The sequence below is a fragment of the Polypterus senegalus genome, chromosome 13 (assembly GCF_016835505.1).
Source record: "Polypterus senegalus isolate Bchr_013 chromosome 13, ASM1683550v1, whole genome shotgun sequence".
Classification (NCBI taxonomy): Eukaryota; Metazoa; Chordata; class Cladistia; order Polypteriformes; family Polypteridae; genus Polypterus; species Polypterus senegalus.
The window spans coordinates 92317595-92337466 of NC_053166.1; the positions used below are offsets into that span (position 1 = coordinate 92317595).

Here is a 19872-nt window from a genome sequence, read left to right on the forward strand (position 1 = left end):
CAAGTGTCTTCATTTTAAAGATGTTAATAAAATTTAAAGCTAACAGCTCACACAAAAAATAAGGAAAAAGTTTGATGATACACACACACAAATAAGGAAAAAGAGAAGCTTCTTGTCTATGATATTCCACTGTGGCTTGAGTATCTATGTTAGGTTTGTTAAGGTTTTTATATGTTATTCCATTCACCATAGGTACATAACGGTCTGAAGGTTATATACTCTTAATGCCTTTCTGCCCGACAGTTCATGTTCTTTTCTAGCTGTCTTACTTCAATCTAAGAACTATAATAATGTTACACACAGCTAACATATAGAACATTTCATTATCTGTTTGTATAAGGCACTCTTCTTAGTGGCCACACTTGGAGTGCTGTATACGTATGTAAATAAAAATTATCAATACTAAAAACACAAAGGCATACATATGCAACATATTTACTTACATTTATAATTTGCATGTGGACATTGCTAGATTCATACTTTTAGCTTCTTCATTCATTCCATTTCAAAGCTGAAAGAAGTGGGAAAATAAGTAAGCTTTTAGGGAAATAAGAAAAAGTCAAGAACACATTCCAAATTAAAAGCACATCCCTGCAGTAAAAGCTACATTTTACATCAATGTCACTTTCCACTATGTAACACTAAAAACGACAGAGGTGACTCTGGTTCTAACTGTCTTTCCATTATAAGCAATAACTGTTTGCAGATTTTTATACTGTTGCCTGAGTTTTTTATTCTTCTCATACTGTGTTACACTGTCCAGGATCCTAGTGCCAGTTATGAGACTATGAAATGATCAGAGAGGGATGGCAGTGTCTCCAATGGCATAGGGAAGGAGGTACCACAGATGTGCCTCAACTTCTTCTGTGAACACTGTAAGGATGAGATGTAATGTAAATTAACACAATTACCACCACCTGTCCAATTAAACTCTTTAGCATTACATTTTTTTGTCCAAAAGCATTGAATTTTTTTGGCTAGAAAAATGATATTTTTATTAAGTTTCATCTTTCTACTGTAAAACATCCATCCATCCATCCATTTTCTAACCCGCTGAATCCGAACACAAGGTCAAGGAACACTAAAAGCACTAAGTCAGGAGTGTAGAAATACAATAAGGGTACAAATAATAAAGGGTACAAATAATAATAATCATGAATAATAATAATAATAATAATAATATGAACAGAACACTGCACATGTGCGAGTGACGCAAGTGTCACTTTCAGATTCCCAGAATCCCTTTCTGTTTCACTGACCATTTCAATTTCTCTGCCTGAAGACAGATTCACTTTGTTGTCACTGCTAATGAGAGGAGTTTCTTATGAGACCATAATGGATCTAAGAGAATACGCATCTACAGTGTTGCCTGACACTCACGCAAAACAGGCTTATACCGTTGTCCAAGTCACTCTCGACACAAATGCTGTTGGCTCTTTTACAGCCCAAGTAAACCTCAGGTCTTATGCGAGACACATCTATACCATTGCCTGAGTGACACTTGAAAGTATCGTTTTTAGCACTGTTTTTACAGCTTGAGTGACACTCAGGTCTAATTCTAAGGAGATTAATACTGTCTATTTAGTGAAGTGAGACCTCCCATTGGGCACCACCAATAAATGAGATCATCTCCCATTTTCAGTGCAGGGAAAGGACATCAGATTATGAAAATGACCAGTAAGCATCAGCTACCATGTTGTTATTTATGAAATGACAGGACGAATTAGTTAGATGATTTAGCTGAAAGTCAGGAAAAAATGAAGCAGGCTGGTCTCTCCCATCATTTATTTTCCTGTGTTGTATGAGACTACAGGACACAACAGCTCATGAAGAAGCAAATTTGCATAATATTTGGGCACAGAAAACATTTTGTGTTGCAGAATATAGTAATAAAAATGGTGTGTTTCAAGTAGTTAACAGAGTAATTAAAGCCATCAGTTAATGATAATAAACCTAAGGAAGGAATCCGTCTTAAGTTAGAGTGTCTGGAGGGGACAGAATGCTGTGTCTATTGTTTTACATACAAAAACCAACAATGACCTCCATAGTTGAGTACCCTGACTCAATATATGTCTATATGTCTTGTATATGTCGAAACAAATCCAAATCAAATCATATTATCTGATATCATCTACTGTTAAATACTGCTTCGTACTTCTAAAATTTTTATTTGTATACTGTATTGAGGATTTCTTCTGTTCTGTGTATATTGTACTGTATTGTATTGACTCCCTTCTTTTCGACACCCACTACATGCCCAACCTACATCGAAAGGGGTCTCTCTTTGAACTGCCTTTCTCAAGGTTTCTTCCATTTTTTTCCTGCTGGGGTTTTTTTCCTTGTCTTCTTAGAGAGTCAAGGCTGGGGGGCTATCAAGAGGCAGGACGTGTTAAAACTCATTGCAGCACTCCTTGTGTGATTTTGGGCTATACAAAAATAAATTGTATTTTATTGTATGTTCTAAAACCAAATTTTAAGCATATAAAAGCAGGTATCAGCATTTTCTAATAATACACTACCTAAGACCATGTGTTAATAGTTTTTTTTTCCCTGCACATATCTGTAAAAACATATTATTCTGATTCTCTGCTTGTCACTCCTACACCATGCACAATGCATAATGTGTTTTGCAGAGAGTAGAACAGTCAGTGAAGAACTCCATCCCTTGGATGATTGTCGCTCGGTCAGGTGGAGTGGCAGATTTCCTGTGTGATATCTATGATGAGGCCGTGACACAAGAAGGGCTGGCAGATGTGTTGGAAGATAAAGTGAAGAAACATTTTCCTGGACAGAATATGGCCAACTTCACTGAGCTGGTAAGAGGCCATTCTTCTGTGATTCATTAAATAATAAAAGGGACAGCAAAAGAATTGGATGAGGATCCTTTTCTCTCTCTTTAAAGTCATACTAAAGCTTTTTCTATTTCTTTTAGCATTTTGGTAAAACCTTCTGTTTTTGTCTCCTTGTTGTTTTTAGTGTTGTTTTTATTCCCCCGTCTCTCCACTCTCACCTTTTTTTTCTCCAATCCCATCCTTGTAACTATGCTACACAGACTGTGGCTAGACCAATCAGAGGGCAGGTCAGTAGCAACTATCAAACTAGGCCATACACAGCCTATGCTGTTTAGGTTTACTACCCTTGTACCAACTGTAATAATAATAGTAATAATAGTCATTTACATTTACTGTATATAGTGCCTTTCTCACTATTCAAAGCACTTTAGAGAGTGGGAAGCCATTTCAACCACCACTAATATGTAGCATCCATCCTGGATGATGCAATGGCAGCCATTTTTGTGCCAGTACAAACACACCACACATTAGCTGTTAATTGGTGATGTGGTGAGAGAGAGATGACCAATTAGGGACATGAGATGTTTAAGGGCCCATGATGACTAGGCCATGGTGGGCAGTTTAGCCTGGACATCTTATTCTGTTTTATTGAATTAGCTTTATTAGTACAGCTTGCATTCTGTATTTTTTTTCCAAAACCTATGCATGGTATACATACAATGCAAGACAACAAAGATATAAGCCTCTATTCTGTTTGCCAGGTCCAAAACACCAGCGTTCCTTGTTCCTCAGAGCAGCATTAAATGCACTGCACATCCATTTGAGCACTCATTGGTTCTCGGCTGTTGCACACACAAAGCCTGCAATAGGACTTAAGACAAAATCAAACCTATCAAGTCACAGGCTGGTTGGACTGAATTCCTGTGTATGTCAGACTACTCATTAGCTCTGTTGGACAGCCAGTTGGATTTTTGTCACTTGGATTATTTGAGTTACATCAGATAACCCTCCCTAACTCTAATCTTAACCTTAGTTTAACCAGATGTTATCAATGACGTATAATATAAAGTGACAACCTCCTCAATGGAGTTGAGCTCTGGAAGCCCACAGCTAGACTCTATTGAAAAGTACACTGAAAATGATTGGCAAAAGGTAAGATTATATAAATGAAGTCTGTGACTGAAGATTGCTAGAAACATGTAATGTGACAGGACATTTAGCTGAAATTTTATCATACCATTGGATGTGGGAGCGAGTCACAAACACACACTTATGCATATAAGGCCATAGAAAGTTGCTGAAAAATTGAAAAAGTTTAAAAAAAAGGAATAACAGAGCAAAATTGAATATCTCTGTAAAGCTGAAGAAAATGTAATTTGCTTTTTATCTAATTTTCTTTGTAACATTTAGATAAATATTATATGAATAAATGTACATATTTCTGAATGTAAAATATACATTAAAATAGGTACCTTTGCAATTAGAAACATTTTTATGAGTACTGTATAATCATATATAGCTATCTTAAGATGTTTGTTAAATGTTTAAAAAGCAGATTTTTTAATAATTTGACTTGAGTTGAACTGACTTTAAAGGTAAAATTCTTGTTGCAAAGCTCTTTTAAAGTGCCAGCAGTAAATTTTCCTTAAAATTACTACTTTTTACAGAATTCCCATTTGCTTTCTTGTCACTACAAAATGGAATTCTACAAAACAGAATCCATCATAGTACTGCATAGCATTTGCTTGCTTTTGATTAATATTGTGTTTTCTCTCTTTGGTAAGCATGACTCTGTCATTATATGTTGCAGTTATGTCACTATTTAACTGGTCCTACTGGCAAGTTCTCACAATGATCACGGTTCCACAAGCATCCCCAAACTGCAATCCTCTATGTTTATGTAAAGAAATGATCATATAAGACCGAAGCAGAAGGCACAGATGGTGGATGGTGAAGTGCAATCATAAGCATAGATAGAACAAAATAAAGGGACATATATTCACTGATATCTGAGATGGTAGATGGTGTGAAAAAAGAAAACTGTGCTGTGAAAAAATAATTGCCTCACTTTCTGTTTGTAATGGCTATTGTTCCATCCTTAAGATGCTATACTTACACCTGTATGCCACTACAGGCACAGAATATCATGCAGCATAAAGACTTGCTCACTATATATGATGTTCACCAAGATGGCACAGAAGACTTTGACACTCTTATCCTCAAGTCTCTGGTAAAAGGTAAGAGCTGTATGAGTTTAAAATTTGGGTGACCTGTTGGAGTTTTCCAATCCTTGTTTCTTAACTATACAGTGTAATTAATAAAAAGTGTTCTTGTGCAATTTGTGTCAATCTCTACATTTTGATTTGCAAAACAACTTTTTCTCAAAATCCATCCATACATCCATTATCCAACCCATTATATCCTAACTACAGGGTCATGGGTGTCTGCTGGAGCCAATCCCAGCCAACACAGGGCGCAAGGCAGGAAACAAACCCAGGGCACACACACACCAAGCACACACTAGAGACAATTTAGAATTGCCAGTGCACCCAACCTGAATGTCTTTGGACTGTGGGAGGAAACTGAAGTACCTGGAGGAAATCCATTGGGCACCACCTACGCAGACATGGGGAGAACATGAATACTCCACGCAGGGAAGACCCGGGAAGCGAACCCAGGTCTCCTAACTGTGAGGCAGCAGCGCTACCCGCTGCAGCACCGCACCACCCATAAATGCTTCCATGTGAAAAAATATGATTGGCTTGTTCACAGTAAACATCTACATTGTCATATGTTGTCTTGTCACTTACTGTATATTGATTTCTTCAGTGGTTCCCAGGAGGAGCCCACAAACTTTTTCGATATTATTTGATTCCATAAAGTGACTAATGAGTTTTTTTTTTTTTCATTCAGCATGCAAAAAGCAAGAAACCAATGCAATAGAGTACATTGATGAGCTAAAGCTGGCGGTAGCCTGGAATCGGGTGGATATTGCCAGGAGTGAGCTGTTCAAAAGTGTTGTGCATTGGAAGGTGATTATTGCACATCTCTTAATCTAGTTTTTGCCATATTTTGCTCCCATTCTTTTTCCCTTACTTGAAGGTCTAAATAAGCTTTTTTAAATTGGTTATTCTAGTTCTCACAATGCTACAGTTGATAAAATGCATGGTGTGGATGTAGAAGAAATGATGAAACCTTGGAAAAAATCATTTTCATCTAAGAATGGATATAGAGTTTGCCCAAATTCAAAGCTATGATGCCACTTTTGGGCTCAAGGAGAAATTGTTTTATTTGGAAGAGTATCAGAAAGTACACAGATTTGTGAAGGGGGTTTATCTGGTTACAATTGGCAATGCTTAATGTATTATGAGGTACCCATTGTATTGAACTACCCTTAAAACTATTACATCCCTATGCATAATGTTCAGTTTTTTATTCTATATTTAGTGTTTTGGAGATGTGAGTCAATAAATATTTGTAACGGTAACCACATGAAGCTGCCTAAAATATTTTTTATTATGTTCCAGTTTACAGACCTAGAGGATCCAATGACTGATGCCTTAGTGAATGATAAGCCGGATTTTGTGAAGCTTTTCATAGAGAATGGCCTTAGCGTGTTCGAGTATCTCACTTACAAGAGGTTGGAGGAGCTCTACTGTTCTGTTCCTGAACATTCCTTAATTTATCACCTGCTTATGCGTAAACACAGTGAGCGTAAGGAGATTCTTTTCACAAAGGAAGGGCCTATTCCTCCAGAGGAAATGGAGAAAGGGAAAAACATCACTCTGTATGAAGTGTCCAAAGTTCTTCACGATTTACTGGGTGGAGTGTGTCACCCTATGTATTCAGATGATGTATTGATGGGCACAACAGATTCAGCTAAAAGACCAGTCACAGTAAGTAAGCAAATTTTAAGGAACTACACATACTTCAAGAGAAGTTTCAAAGTTAGGATGAGAATTGATTTTAGATTCTGAGTTTATCTTTTCTGTTTTTGACTTGCTTATTATTTACATTTATTTGCTTGGCAGATGCTTTTATCCAGAGCAACTTACAAAAGAGGTAAACCTAGTTAAGTAACATTAGGCTAGTGTGTGTTTTTTCAGAAAGTGTAGTAGGATAGATAACAAAAATTGATTGTAATAAGTGAAAAGATGTAATAAGTAATACATTTACAATTATAGGTTGCAATCAATAAAGCAATTAAATTTGATCTAAAAACAAGTTAACCTTCAATACAAAATATCACAGAGCAGTGATTTTTTTCCAATCAATTACACAAGTTTTCACAGAACAGATGGGTTTTCAATTGCCTCTTGAATACAGTGAGGAAGTCAGCAGTTTGGATGGAGGTGGGCAGCTCTTTCCACCAACTAGGAACTAAACAGAAAAAGAGTCTGGATTGAGACTTGATACCACACAGAGATAGCATCACCAGACACTGTTCACTGGCAGACTTCAGCGGGTTAGAAGGAGTATGGGGCTTCACCATTGTATCCATATACTCAGGTGCTGACCCATTGACTGCTCTGTAGACAAGCATCAGGGATTTGAACTTCATATGTGCTGCAACAGGGAGCCAATGTAGCAACCTAAAGAGAGGAGTGATATGTGTGGCTTAAATATCAGATAGACTGCTGCATTCTGGACCATCTGTAGCAGCTTGATAACACATGCGGATATTCCTGCCAGAAGAGAGTTGCAGTTGTCCAGACGCTACAAGATCAAAGCCTGGACCAGAAGTTGCGCTGCATACTCTGTCAGATAAGTTCTGATCTTATGAATGTTGTTGTACAGTGTGAGCCTGCATGAATGAGAAACAGTAGAAATGTGGCCAGAAAAAGATAGCTGCTCATCAGTCATCACCCCAAGGTTGCATACAGACTTGGTAGGTGTTAGAGAGACTGAGCCAAATTGTACAGAGATGGAGAGTTGAACAGACTGGCTGGCTGGGATTACAAGAAGAGCAGTTTTTGCCAGGTTGAGCTGTAGATGGTGGTCCTTCATCCAGGCTGAGATATTAGTAAGATATGCAGAAACTCTGGCTGATACCATACTGTCCTCCGGGGGAAATGATGGGAACAGCTGTTTATCATACTGTGATATTTCAGTCACTGTCTTGCACCCAAGAGAAGACACTGAGTCCAAAGGCTTCAAGAAAACCAGCTTTATTCCCCTCAAATCAGATACAGCAAACAAACAGTGACAGTGCCAGGTCAGTGGCCAGGTTATAATGTTCCTCGCATCAACCATCGAGTGACAGACATGTTACATGGAGAAGCTGCGAACTTGCAGTTGCCTCAGTGGTGGGGTGAACCTGCGGTTGCCTTGGCATCAGACAAGCAACCTTTGACAGACATGTCGTCAAACACGTTTCAGTGTGCAGCACAGTTGGGGAGGGTCTCAAAAGAGCTCAAAAATCTCACAATCCACATAGCACCGATAAGAGAACCCATGGAATTGGATAATGTAGCCCAGCGAGGTGGTGTATGGAGAGAGAAGTAGAGGACCTAGCACCAATCCTTGGGGAACACCTGAGTATGCCTGGTGTGCCCTTGACAACTTTCCTCACCAGAACATACTGTAGGATCTGTCCAAGATATAAGACTCAAACCATCTGAGAGCAGTCCCAATGAAGCCAAGATAAGAGGGGGTGGTAAGAAGAATGTCATGGCTGACCATGTCAAAGGCAGAGGAGAGGCTTAACACAGTTAGTAGAGCCATCACAGTCGAGTGGTTGTTCTTGAAAGCGGACAGGTTGTTATTGAACAATCCATTCCTCGCAATGGAGGAAGAGACCTGGTTAGAAACAGCATGTTCAAGTGTTTTGGAAAGAAAGGAGAGGAGAGAGACATGGGATGTATCGAGTTTTTTTTTTTTTTTAGAAATGGGGTTATCAGAGCATATTTGAACATGGTAGGAAATGTGCCTGAGCTGAGTGAGGTGTTAAAGATGTGTGTAATTGCAGGAATCACTAAGGGAAGATGGCTTGACGGAGAAGTAAGGGGATAGGGTCAAGTGGACAGGTAGTGGAGTGATTAGAGTGGAGGTCAGAAACATCAATGGCAGAGAGTGTAGGGAATAAGTAGAATGTTGGGCGATGGTTGGAAGGAGTCATAATGTGTGGCAGCGAGGGTGAGAAATGACTGCTGATAGTAGTCAACTTATCCTGGAAAAATGTGGCCAAGTCATCAGCAGACAAGAAGGTTGGGGAGGAGGTGGAGGAGGGTTAAGAAGGGAGAGCAGAAAGCATGTTGTCAGTGGTACTATTAATTCTAGTCTGATAGAACATTATCTTAGTATTGATGGTGGCAGAAGAAAAGAGTGCAATTAGAAATTAATAGTTAGCCAGGTCTAACTGGGTCTTTGACTTCTTCCATTTTCTTTCAGCTGTCCTGAGCTTGATCCTTTGATTGCAGAGTGCTTCAAAAAGCCAGGGACAGGAGGGTATTTCGCATGCAGGCTTGGAAGTGAGAGAACAAATATTGTCAAGACAGGAGGACAGAGAAGAACATATATGTCTGTGGCAGTGTTGGTATGGAAGGATACTGTGGGGGGAGAAGAGTGAGAAGAAAGGAGTAGTAGAGAGAACTAAAAGAAAAAGTGGATAGACATTTAGAGGAGTGCAGCTGCATGAGAGAACAATTGCCGGCCTTGTGAGTGGGTGGGGTGTGGAGCTGTGTAATATTGAAGGAAATAAAAAGTGAGAAAGTCAGTAGCAGGAGGGCTGTCAAGGCAGATGTTGAGATCCCTTAGAATTAGATGCAGGCTGCCATCATCTGGGAGGGAAGAGAGCGGTCAATCCAGCTCATCAAGTAAGATACTGTGCAAACTAGGAGGGTGATAAACAACAACAACGGTCATGCTAATTGGAAAGGAGACAGTAATAGGATAGTATTCAAAAGTAGTGATGTTACATACATTAACCAGAGGAGTGAATTTATGTAAGAATAAAAGTCCCCCCACCCCTAACAGGGGTGCAGCAGGAGTGGAAGAAGTTGAAAGCAAAGGGTTCATGTTATTGTAACGTGGAATGAAGATATGGTGAATTGCCAATGGTCAGAAGAACTGAGAACCAGAAGATGAAAATCTTTGAAGGGATTGCCAAAAGGGTGGTTGAGAAAACAGGCATGGGTCAAAACCACAAGTTTCAAAAAAAAGGCTAGAAAACAATACCAACATTTCACACAATTCATTGTCAAAAACTGCAAAAAAAGTCCAAACTAACAGTATGATTTATCTCCATAACTATACTAAATTATTGATTTGTCAAGAAGTAATTCATAAAAGAAATTGACAAAGCTAGAATAAACAGATAGCTGAATTCATCACCCAAACAGGAATCAAGTTGTCATCTGGCAAGAAATTCTCACAGGGGGCACCCCTCTCGGTTTTGCCATGCCTTTGTGGATTAAGAGTGCAAAGTACAACCATCTTAAATTGCTCTATCTAATGACCAATTGGGTTCTTGACTGCAGTGTCATCTTCTTTTCACAACAGTTTCTCTCCATTTCCGTTTTTTTAAATACCCTGAATAAGTGAAAGGGTTATTTATTGTATCTCAAAGAGTTCTTTCAAGGATGTTGTCGAAGCAAGACCATTTTGAATAAACCACACCAGATTGTCAATGAAAGTGAGTCACATAAAATACAATAAACTCATTTGCTTAGAATAAGTGATGTTGTTCTAGCTAAGGATTATAGAGCACTGTCCCCATTTGTGACTCTAAGGAGAATCAGCTAAAAGTTGAAACAAAAAGTGAGCAAAACTTTACCTTAAATTTCTATTTTGCTGCCTGACACTAGATTGTAATTGAAGTGTGTGTTGTGGCCAGCAAAGTTCTGAACACTAACACAGTGTGAGACGTGTGCCTGGACAGTTTGTTGAAGAGTACAATACTGGTAACAAGGATACAACTAACAGTGTTAGGTATGTTGTTCAGTTTTTCCAAACAACTTTTTTATGTTTTCAGAATGTGAGCAATGCTTTCCACAAAAACAGTGACAAGTACCACCTTCATGTAATTCACCCATGGACAAGTCTTTTCATCTGGGCTGTGCTTCAGAACAGGAGGGAAATGGCAGCTTACTTCTGGGAAATGGTAAGAATAGCCCAAACCAAAAAGAAAATATTACATTACATAATAACCTTTATTTTACAATTTCAAGTCCTAAGTAAAATTTACAAAATGCAGAAAATATCTTTTGAGATATCATGAATACAAAAACTGGTTCAAAATGCAATATTGTCCATTAAAATTGTGATGTGTTTATTTCTTGTAATGTTTTTACATTAGGCAAATCATATTCATTGAGGCCATTTTTTTAAACAGATTCATTTTTTATTTATAAAAGTTTAATGTTGTTAACAAAAGGCTGATAACACAAATTGTCATTCACTCCTGTATATTTGCATCTTATTCTCTCTCTGTAAGTAAGGTGAGGAAGACCCATTTAATTTCCTTTATATATCATAAATGCAAAATTATTCAAGTGACTACTTTTGTATTAAATGAGACCAAACACAAATAATAATTTAGTTATTGGTAATACATACAAGGAGAGATAAACAATATGAAAATGTGTAAATGTGCAACTTCACCTTTATTATCTCTTACACTCATCCTCTCTTTTCACTTTATCACATAACCCTGAACATTTTTTCTTCTACTAGAGAACTTGTGCCTCAATTTAAAAGTCAAATGTAGGTTCACTGATGATTGGTTAAAGGTGGTAGCCTATAACCTCCACACTGACATCATTTTCTGAAATTACAATCAAGGTCATGAACGGGTCTATTAAGTCTTAGGACTACCAAGCCACTGTGATACCCCTAATCCAGGGCTTGAAGTTGGACAGTACATACTGGCTCTTTTCCATTTTTAGCAGCTGTGTAACAGCACTGCTTGGTGGATACTTTCAATATTTTCAAGTTTTGTATCTCACATCATGTATATTCAAACCCCCAACCCTGCTCTTTGAATGACTGAATATGTACTGTGGCGCTCAAAACACCAAGGTCTTTCTTTGAGCGTATTTCATTGTCAAGGACAAGTCTACTATGAGGGGATTCTAGGTGCATTCCTAGGGGCCTTATCACCAAACATTAAGGCAATTGATTATGTGAGAGCTAAATACGGTAATCAGATTATGATCAGGTTGTGCTTTGGAAAAGTGCATTAAACAACAAGCATGTGTCAAAAGTATAATCAGCTCTCTGTTAAGGGGCTGAGTCACCCTGGGGCCTGTGGGGGTCTTAATGCAGCCTTGGCCAGTGCATTACTTGAGGCCTGGACATCTAACTTAAAATATGAAAATTATAGCATAAAATAAGTCTCACATACAGTCAAAATGTAAAGGACTGTGTCCTGCCTTGCACATGAAATAAGCTTCTGTAAATGCAAACAAAAATATACAAATTATTCATGTGAGAACTGTCATTCTAACCCTTCTTTCTGAAACGTGTGTTATGGCAAGCTGGTAATATGGACACGATATCCAACAAGCTTTTTATTTATTTTGTAGTTGTAAGTGTATTTCAAAGTTAGTTAAATGAATGAGGAGTCAATGTGTGGTCCCTTAAAACTGCTTATAAAAGTGAGTTGTAATGGCTCTCGCACTGAAATATCCTATACACTGTATATAAAACAGACACATATAGATCATCAGTCTAAAGAATCTGCTAAGTATATTTACTTTAAACACGATTTCCCTAAAATAACAAAGTGTGTAGCTTGTTTTATTCATCAAAACCATGCTACTGTGCTGCCAGATCTTTGTTTGACATGTAAGCACTACAGTATACTTGGGAAGTCAAATGAACTGAATTACTTTGAATTTAAGCTCCTAAGTGTATTTACTTTAGAGAATATTTGTCTCAGTCAGTCAAATTAATGTAACTGCCTACAAAGGGTCGCATTGGGGCAGAGCCAATCCTAGGGGGTAGTGGGTTCAAAATAGAAACCATCACTGGATTGAACATCAAACCATTGCGGGGCACATATGCATTCATTCATATAATCCAAGTTTAGAGTCACCAACTACTCTGACATTCTGGGTGATGGAAGTTATCCTGCATACCCATGGAAAACCCATGTAGATGTAGGGAATCCATAGAAAGTGGCCATCCTTGAGAATGAACCCAGTTTTCTGTAACTGTGATGAAGTAGCACTAACAAGTGCACCACTATGTTAACACACATATTTCTTATAAGCAGAATGAATCTAGGAGCCTTGTAGGTGGCAATGCAGATAAAATTAAGAATCATCTCACCTTGGCAGGTTATCTGTTAAGGCAATTTGAAGATTTATGTTCATTGAACACTGTACAGTTATGGAACATCTTAAAACAAGAGATGTGGTGTTTTTTCTTTAATGTTGGTGGTACAGTGAGTCCTAAACAGTTATTTGGCTTAACTATCTGCCTACAACGTTAATAAATTGTTCAAGAAGACTCCTAATTACACTTCTTGAGGTTTTCTTTCTGGTGTTTTTCCTACTCTTTTACAGTGAGAAGTCAAGCAAAGTACAACTTCTCTGAAGAAGGAGCCTCAGCTGGTTCGAAAGCTTGCATATTGCAATCTGTTCAGTTAATCAATATAGGGTGTCATTTTGCTTGACTTCTTGTTGCATCCATAATGGTAAACACTTTGCAGCACCCAACTGCTACTCTTTTACAGTATATCTCTAATTCTCTTTGTTTCCTACAGGCTGGAGATTCAGTAGTCTCAGCTCTTGCTGCCTGTAAAATCCTCAAGGAAATGTCTCGTTTGGAAAATGAGACTGAAACTAAAGTATCCATGAAGGAACTGTCTGCCAGATTCGAGCAGCTGGCACATGGTAGGGTTAATTCTTATGTTTGTCATAGTGGTTCAGCCAACTAATAAACAATGCGTTTTTTGTCACATTCCCAAAAATCATGTTTCTAAGTAAAGCATGTCATAGTGCCACTGGTGGCTGGTGGTCATTCAAACAGTGGAAGCATATTTTAGTCTTATATCATAAAATGAGTAAATTACAGTATTTCATCATTATTGAACATATACATAATGGCCCGAGGAGAGGGGGGTGCAGCCGGTACATCGCTCTGGGGCCTATGAAGCTCAAGGGGGCCCATGAAGCCCAACACATCCCATAATTTTTATTATAATTTGAGCATTTATTTATTTCATCCATCCTTCCATTATCCAACCCGCTATATCCTAACACAGGGTCACGGGGGTCTGCTGGAGCCAATCCCAGCCAACACAGGGTGCAAGGTAGGAAACAAAACCTAGGCAGGGCGCCAGCCCACCACAGCATTTATTTATTTAATTCGTTTAATTTTTATTGTATTTTTTTCATTTTGCAAGTCTGTTTAGTTTCAAAATTAAAAAGGCACGTGGGTCACAGCTTTCTGAGAAGTTCAGCTTCCTCTGGAAGTACCTAACAATTCCTGTAGATAAGCTGAAAGAAAAATCGAAATCACTGGCAGATTAATATCATGCTGATATCACTGAAGGTCTTGTAATGGAGATGAGTCATCTGTCATTTTGGAGAGAACCAACTGAGCCCATTGGAGCTGCAGAATTGCTTGAAAAAGTACAAACTGGAAGGATTCTTTCCAAATATATGCGTCGGTCTGCGTATTCTGTTGACAATTCCTGCCACTGTCGCATCTGCAGAGTGCTCATTCAGCAAGCTAAAGCTGGTAAAAAAAAATTCTAAGATTTACTATGTCACAAGCACGACTAGTAGATTTGGCAAGACTCAGTATTGAGTCTGATCTAGCAAAACTGATTAATTCTGATTATGTAATTTGCCAGGAAAAAGGCCAGGAAAACACCTTTGTTCAGCAGACAACAAATGCTATTATAAATGTCTTTTACTATTATAGATATATTTCTTTATTGCTACATTTATAGTGTCACAGACGACTGAGGTTCTGAACTGGCAGGGACACCTAAAAGGACCGGAAAGTCGCAAGAATAGCTTCCGGGCTACGAGGGGGCAACTGCCCTGGAAAATGTTTATTTTTGGGGTCCCCTGCCTTGGAACAGGCAGAAGGTCCCTGTTTGGGTGCCATTGTGAGACTTGCCCGGACACCACCAGTCGGAAACCACATCTTTATAAATTGCACACGTTTATTAAACATTAATAAACACAGTCCCACCACTACACACAATGCACTCAGCAATAATCACCCCAATAAATCTGTTTCTCAGTCCTTGGCTGCCTTTTCTCTCCTCCTGGGAGCATCATCCTGCTCCCACTCCCGACTCTGGCTCCCAGATTGCTGGAAGGCGGCGCCTTTTATTCCTGCCCTAATGTGCTCCAGGTGTCTGATGACGTCCTTCTGGCAGCACTTCCTGGTGTGGCGGAAGTGCTGCCCTTTGTCCCGGAAGCACTCCGGGCATCCCTGGCAGGTTCCTCCGCCATCTTGCCGTGTGGTGGAAGTGACTGTTTCCGAGTCCTACGAGGCTTGAGGCGCCCCCTGGCAGTGGCCACGGGTCCCAACAGGCCAGAAGCTCTTTGTTCTTCTCCCGTGGTCCTCTCCTGCTCCAGGGCAGTTGCCCCCTCGTGGCCCAGAAGCTATTCTTGCGACTTTCCGGACCTTTTAGGCGTCCCTGCCAGGTCAGAACCTCAGTCGTCTATGACAATACCTATACATACTTATCAAAATGTATCAATGTAATCTATGACTGTTAGAAATAAATAATAATATACACAAATACAGTACATGTGTGTAGAATTTTGTATAAGGGCCCACACACCTTCTTTGCACCCAGGCCCGGAATTTCTCTCGGCGGCCCTGGTACATATATTCATATATAAATTCTGCCCTCCTTTCTTTTATGCAGAAAATGGTCTGTGCCCCCGTTATACCAACTGAGAGTCTTTTCCACAGCCCTGACCAGTTTCCTCTCAATGGCCAGTAGAGCGTGGTTGCTTAAACGTTTTTGGCCCATTGTGTTGCTGTATGACTTGACTCCTTTTTAAGTAGGAGAAGCACCTCTCTACACATGCTGATGTAGCTTCAGTTATTACCTCTAAAGACAATAGCTTACATAGTTAAAGAATTGCACTGTCCAACTCCATGACTTTAAAAAAAAACACCAATAAATCACACAGCTTACCTCTTGTTGCCCTGCAAGTCACAATTTGAATATGAGACATGGAGTTCAGATCTCAGGCACACTGAGTCAAATAAATGGCCATAACTTACAGGACACTTTAGAATGCCTCCTCAGGATACACCTGTCTCATTTCAGATTGATTAGTTCTAGGAAGGGCATACTTTACAAATTTGAAAAACAATGAGAAATTTGTACCATAAGATTGTCTAGGATGGCCATGTACAGATTTTTGTAATGCTCCTGAGGATCCTGCAGTTGGGACAGACACTGACACTTTTGTCTAGGCTCATTTTGAAGGTCTGATGTGAGACTTGCCTCTTTTGCATAAACAGCTTTGAAAGCCTCCTCTGACCTGTTCTCCTTTGCAGAATCAAACAGACTCCGTAGCCCTCTGCTGCCCAAAGTCAAAGACCACATCAGTTTCTGAGATTTGTTCATATGTGTTCAACATGAACACAAACTCAAAATCCTCCAGTGTCCTTAAGAAGCCTTTGGCAGCACTGAGTGTGTCCTTATCTACAATGGTCTCAACCTCAATTTTTTCAAAAGTATGCAGAAGCCCAACGTAGTTGTTTGCCAAAGTGCTCACTATTCCTGATCTAAAGCTCCACCAAACAGGAACATTTCTGGGCAACCTTGAACACCCTGTAGACTTGAAAAAAGACATCCTCTTGGTGGATTTAGAAAAAACATTCTCGATTCAGACAAGCATTTTGTCCCCTGAGACAACATCAGGTTCAGTCTGTGTGCATAGCAGTGTGCAAACATTGCATTGGGGACTATTGCTTTAACTTTAGCATGAAGTCCATTTAGAGAGGAAGCCATGACAGCAACCCCATCATAGGTTTGAGTCACAAGTTTTTCTTAGTAATTGTATCCCTGCATGTTTTCATTTAAAACGTCAAAGACAGACTGGCCATCTCTCCCAGAAACATTAAAAAATCCAACAAAAATGCCCCTGATTTTGACCTGTAGTATTGAACTATGGCAGACAGTTGTGGATGACATGAAGTGTCAGTTGTTTCATCTGCTTGCCATGAAAAAAGCAAACAGTTTGAGCTTGACCTTTGATTTCATCAACAGCAATAGCAGAAATCAAACAATTTTTAATGGAATAGGACATGCCAGAAAACACAGAAGATGACTGGAAGTGTGTGGCCAAGTCAGAATCATATTTGAAAAGTTTCATTGAATTCACTGTAATTTACCTTGTTAGTAGATTCACTACCCTGATCATGCCCTTTGAATGCCAGTTCTTGATAACCAAGCAGTGAAGTGATGTCAGTTAAGAAAGACTCTGTTTTTTCCCACTGTTTCATTGTGTTCTGCCATCTAAATGCGAACAGCATAATTAATTGCATGTTCTCCTCTGACCTTGCCAAGACAAATTAACCTTTCACATGAACTCACGTGTTCATTGCATTTCTCATGCCTTTTGTATGCCCTGTTAAACTTTGCCAGATGCCCAAAACCCAGTTTTGACCAAACAACCTGAGAGGATTTCATTAAAAGACATTCTCTTTGTCAGAACATTTACAATCAGCCAGCTAAACTTGTCATGCCAGGAGAGCTGGAAAGACCGGTTATTTTTCCCTGACTTTTGAACCAAATCAATCTTGGGTGTTGATCTGCCTGGCTGTTTAATTCATCATAAGGAAGGCTACCAAATGGCTTCACCAAAATCAAGTCAACAATATTAGCACTGTCTGCCATTAGGCATAGCTAGCTAGTTGGCTGGAAGCTGGACTTCAATGGGTTTTAATGGATTGTGCTGCCACACAAATGTATGAGGAAAAAAAATCATGTCAGACAATCTGCAAGAAATTATTGCTGATTCTGAACGAACTAGCTATGAAGTAGAACACATTCTAGCATGCTTTTTGTAATAGTAATTTAAATACAACAGTACATATTTGACAATTTTTTTTCATGACATTTTAGAGGAGGCGGAGATTCCCTTGTAGGCTTACAGCAATCACCTCTGCAAAGTGCATATAGTAAATCTTCTTACAACACTTCACACTAGAAGTGTCTAAGGAAATACAAGTGCCTCTCTTACCGTTTCTTGTTACTGATTGTTATTGTAAAATGTAGGTGTCAGTTGTCCAAGCAGTTGATTATCCATACATTAACACCTTTTTATAGTAAACAGCTTCTTGGTGCACAAGGCAAATATACTGTACATATTTTATAAGAAGAGTGTCCCCAAGTGGCAACATTCCGCACCTATCTATCTATCTATCTATCTATCTATCTATCTATCTATCTATCTATCTATCTAAGCACTTTTGCTTGTTAGATTCCATATCCTGTTCTTTCAGCACAGTCTATATCACTGGGTCACAGGACTCCTGCGGTTGCCGTCTTTTGTCCCTACACGCCTGAGCCTCCTGTAACCTTAAAGGAATGCATTTCCCACACAGCTTTTCATCAATCTACTTCCTTAAAGAATGGATAAGTAATCAGCTGTTGCTTCCCTTACTATTTTAAGACCATAGTTAATTGCAGGCAACACTAAAAAATGTAGACAATTAAAAGAATTGTGTACATTGTACATTTTTTTATCAGCAGTAAGAGTATAATACATTTTAAAAAGAATTTTCTTTCTTTCCATTCATGAGTGAACCAGGAAAGTTTTGATTTACAAACAGTTTCATGAAGCTGACACTAAAGTTCGTTTTGCCTGCCCTTTTGCAATTGTGAAACACAAAACTCACCAAAAAGAAGTTTTTGATGGTTTAAAAGTTTTTTGAGATGGAAAACAAAGAATATTATTCCCTAATGACTCATTCAAATTGTTTAACTGTGAGTTTTCCTGCAGCTGCATAATGTAAATAATCACCTGCAAAGCTTTAAAATCAGTTCTGTTTACGCCTCTTGTTCTCATGACACCAGAGGTGTGATACATTTTTTTTTCAAATGTGACATGCTGCATATTGCTATGGACTAAGTTCCAAAGTACATAAATCCCAGTAAGTTCCAAAATCACTTTCAAAAATTGCCCACTAGAGGGGGATATACCACCAAACCCTGACTAGATACAAAAATATCCATGTAAAATATTTATAAAATAAAAAGGGTTCTTCTTAATGAAAATGCTTAGACATAACATGAAGCTCCATTGAAGCCATAAAGGAATTTCCTAAAGCATTAAGAAAATCTCAAGCAAATAAAGCCCCCAAAATCCAAGCCGTAGTCAAAAGTAGAGCAGGTTCAAATATCCAGGAAATCACAAAGCACAAAAAAAAAGCACCGTTAAACTCACCACTCCCAATCACATTTGAAATGAACCAACAGGAACTGCGGAACACCCTCCAGATTTATAAGGCAGAGGGCAGTTCCTGGTGGTGAATGGGAGACTACCCACAAAACACATACAGTAGAACATACCACAAGCAGCTCATAGACAACATCAAAACTAAAGCATAATGCAAATAATCAGCAAAAGCAACATTAACATAAATAAATGGCACAAAAATGAACAAAACAGATATGAAACAAGATGCCTCAGAAGGAACCCTGACTGAAATATGACACGTACATTCCATATGAAGACAAATCAAAACACACAATTGTGCATGTTGCTGTGTTTTCCATCCATCCATTTTCTAACCCGCTGAATCCGAATACAGGGTCACAGGGGTCTGCTGGAGCCAAACCCAGCCAACACAGGGCACAAGGCAGGAACCAATCCAGGGCAGGGTGCCAACCCACCGCAGGACACACACAAACACACCAAGCACACACCAGGGCCAATTCAGAATCGCCAATCCACCATGTCTTTGGACTGTGGGAGGAAACCCACGCAGACACGGGGAGAACATGCAAACTCCACGCAGGGAGGACCCGGGAAGCGAACCCAGGTCTCCTAACTGCGAGGCAGCAGCGCTACCACTGCGCCACCGTGCCGCCCTTGCTGTGTTTTCTCCTTAGGAAAATGGACTATATGCAAAACTGCTTGATCCA

General features: G+C 39.2%; 1 protein-coding gene and 1 long non-coding RNA gene across 2 annotated transcripts in view; one reads left to right on the plus strand and one right to left on the minus strand.

Annotated features, from left to right (window-relative positions):
• trpm4a (transient receptor potential cation channel, subfamily M, member 4a) overlaps nucleotides 1-19872 on the plus strand; it is a 139108-nt gene that overhangs the window by 76539 nt on the left and 42697 nt on the right. Inside the window, exons 8-13 of the mRNA XM_039773837.1 lie at nucleotides 2634-2816; nucleotides 4927-5029; nucleotides 5706-5824; nucleotides 6320-6688; nucleotides 10765-10893; nucleotides 13501-13630. Coding sequence (XP_039629771.1) covers nucleotides 2634-2816; nucleotides 4927-5029; nucleotides 5706-5824; nucleotides 6320-6688; nucleotides 10765-10893; nucleotides 13501-13630 — 1033 coding nt within the window. The remainder of the gene's footprint in view (nucleotides 1-2633; nucleotides 2817-4926; nucleotides 5030-5705; nucleotides 5825-6319; nucleotides 6689-10764; nucleotides 10894-13500; nucleotides 13631-19872) is intronic.
• The window catches only part of LOC120541889, a 36062-nt gene that overhangs the window by 447 nt on the left and 15743 nt on the right, over nucleotides 1-19872 (minus strand). Inside the window, exon 2 of the long non-coding RNA XR_005636109.1 lies at nucleotides 444-511. This is a non-coding gene — a long non-coding RNA (uncharacterized LOC120541889). The remainder of the gene's footprint in view (nucleotides 1-443; nucleotides 512-19872) is intronic.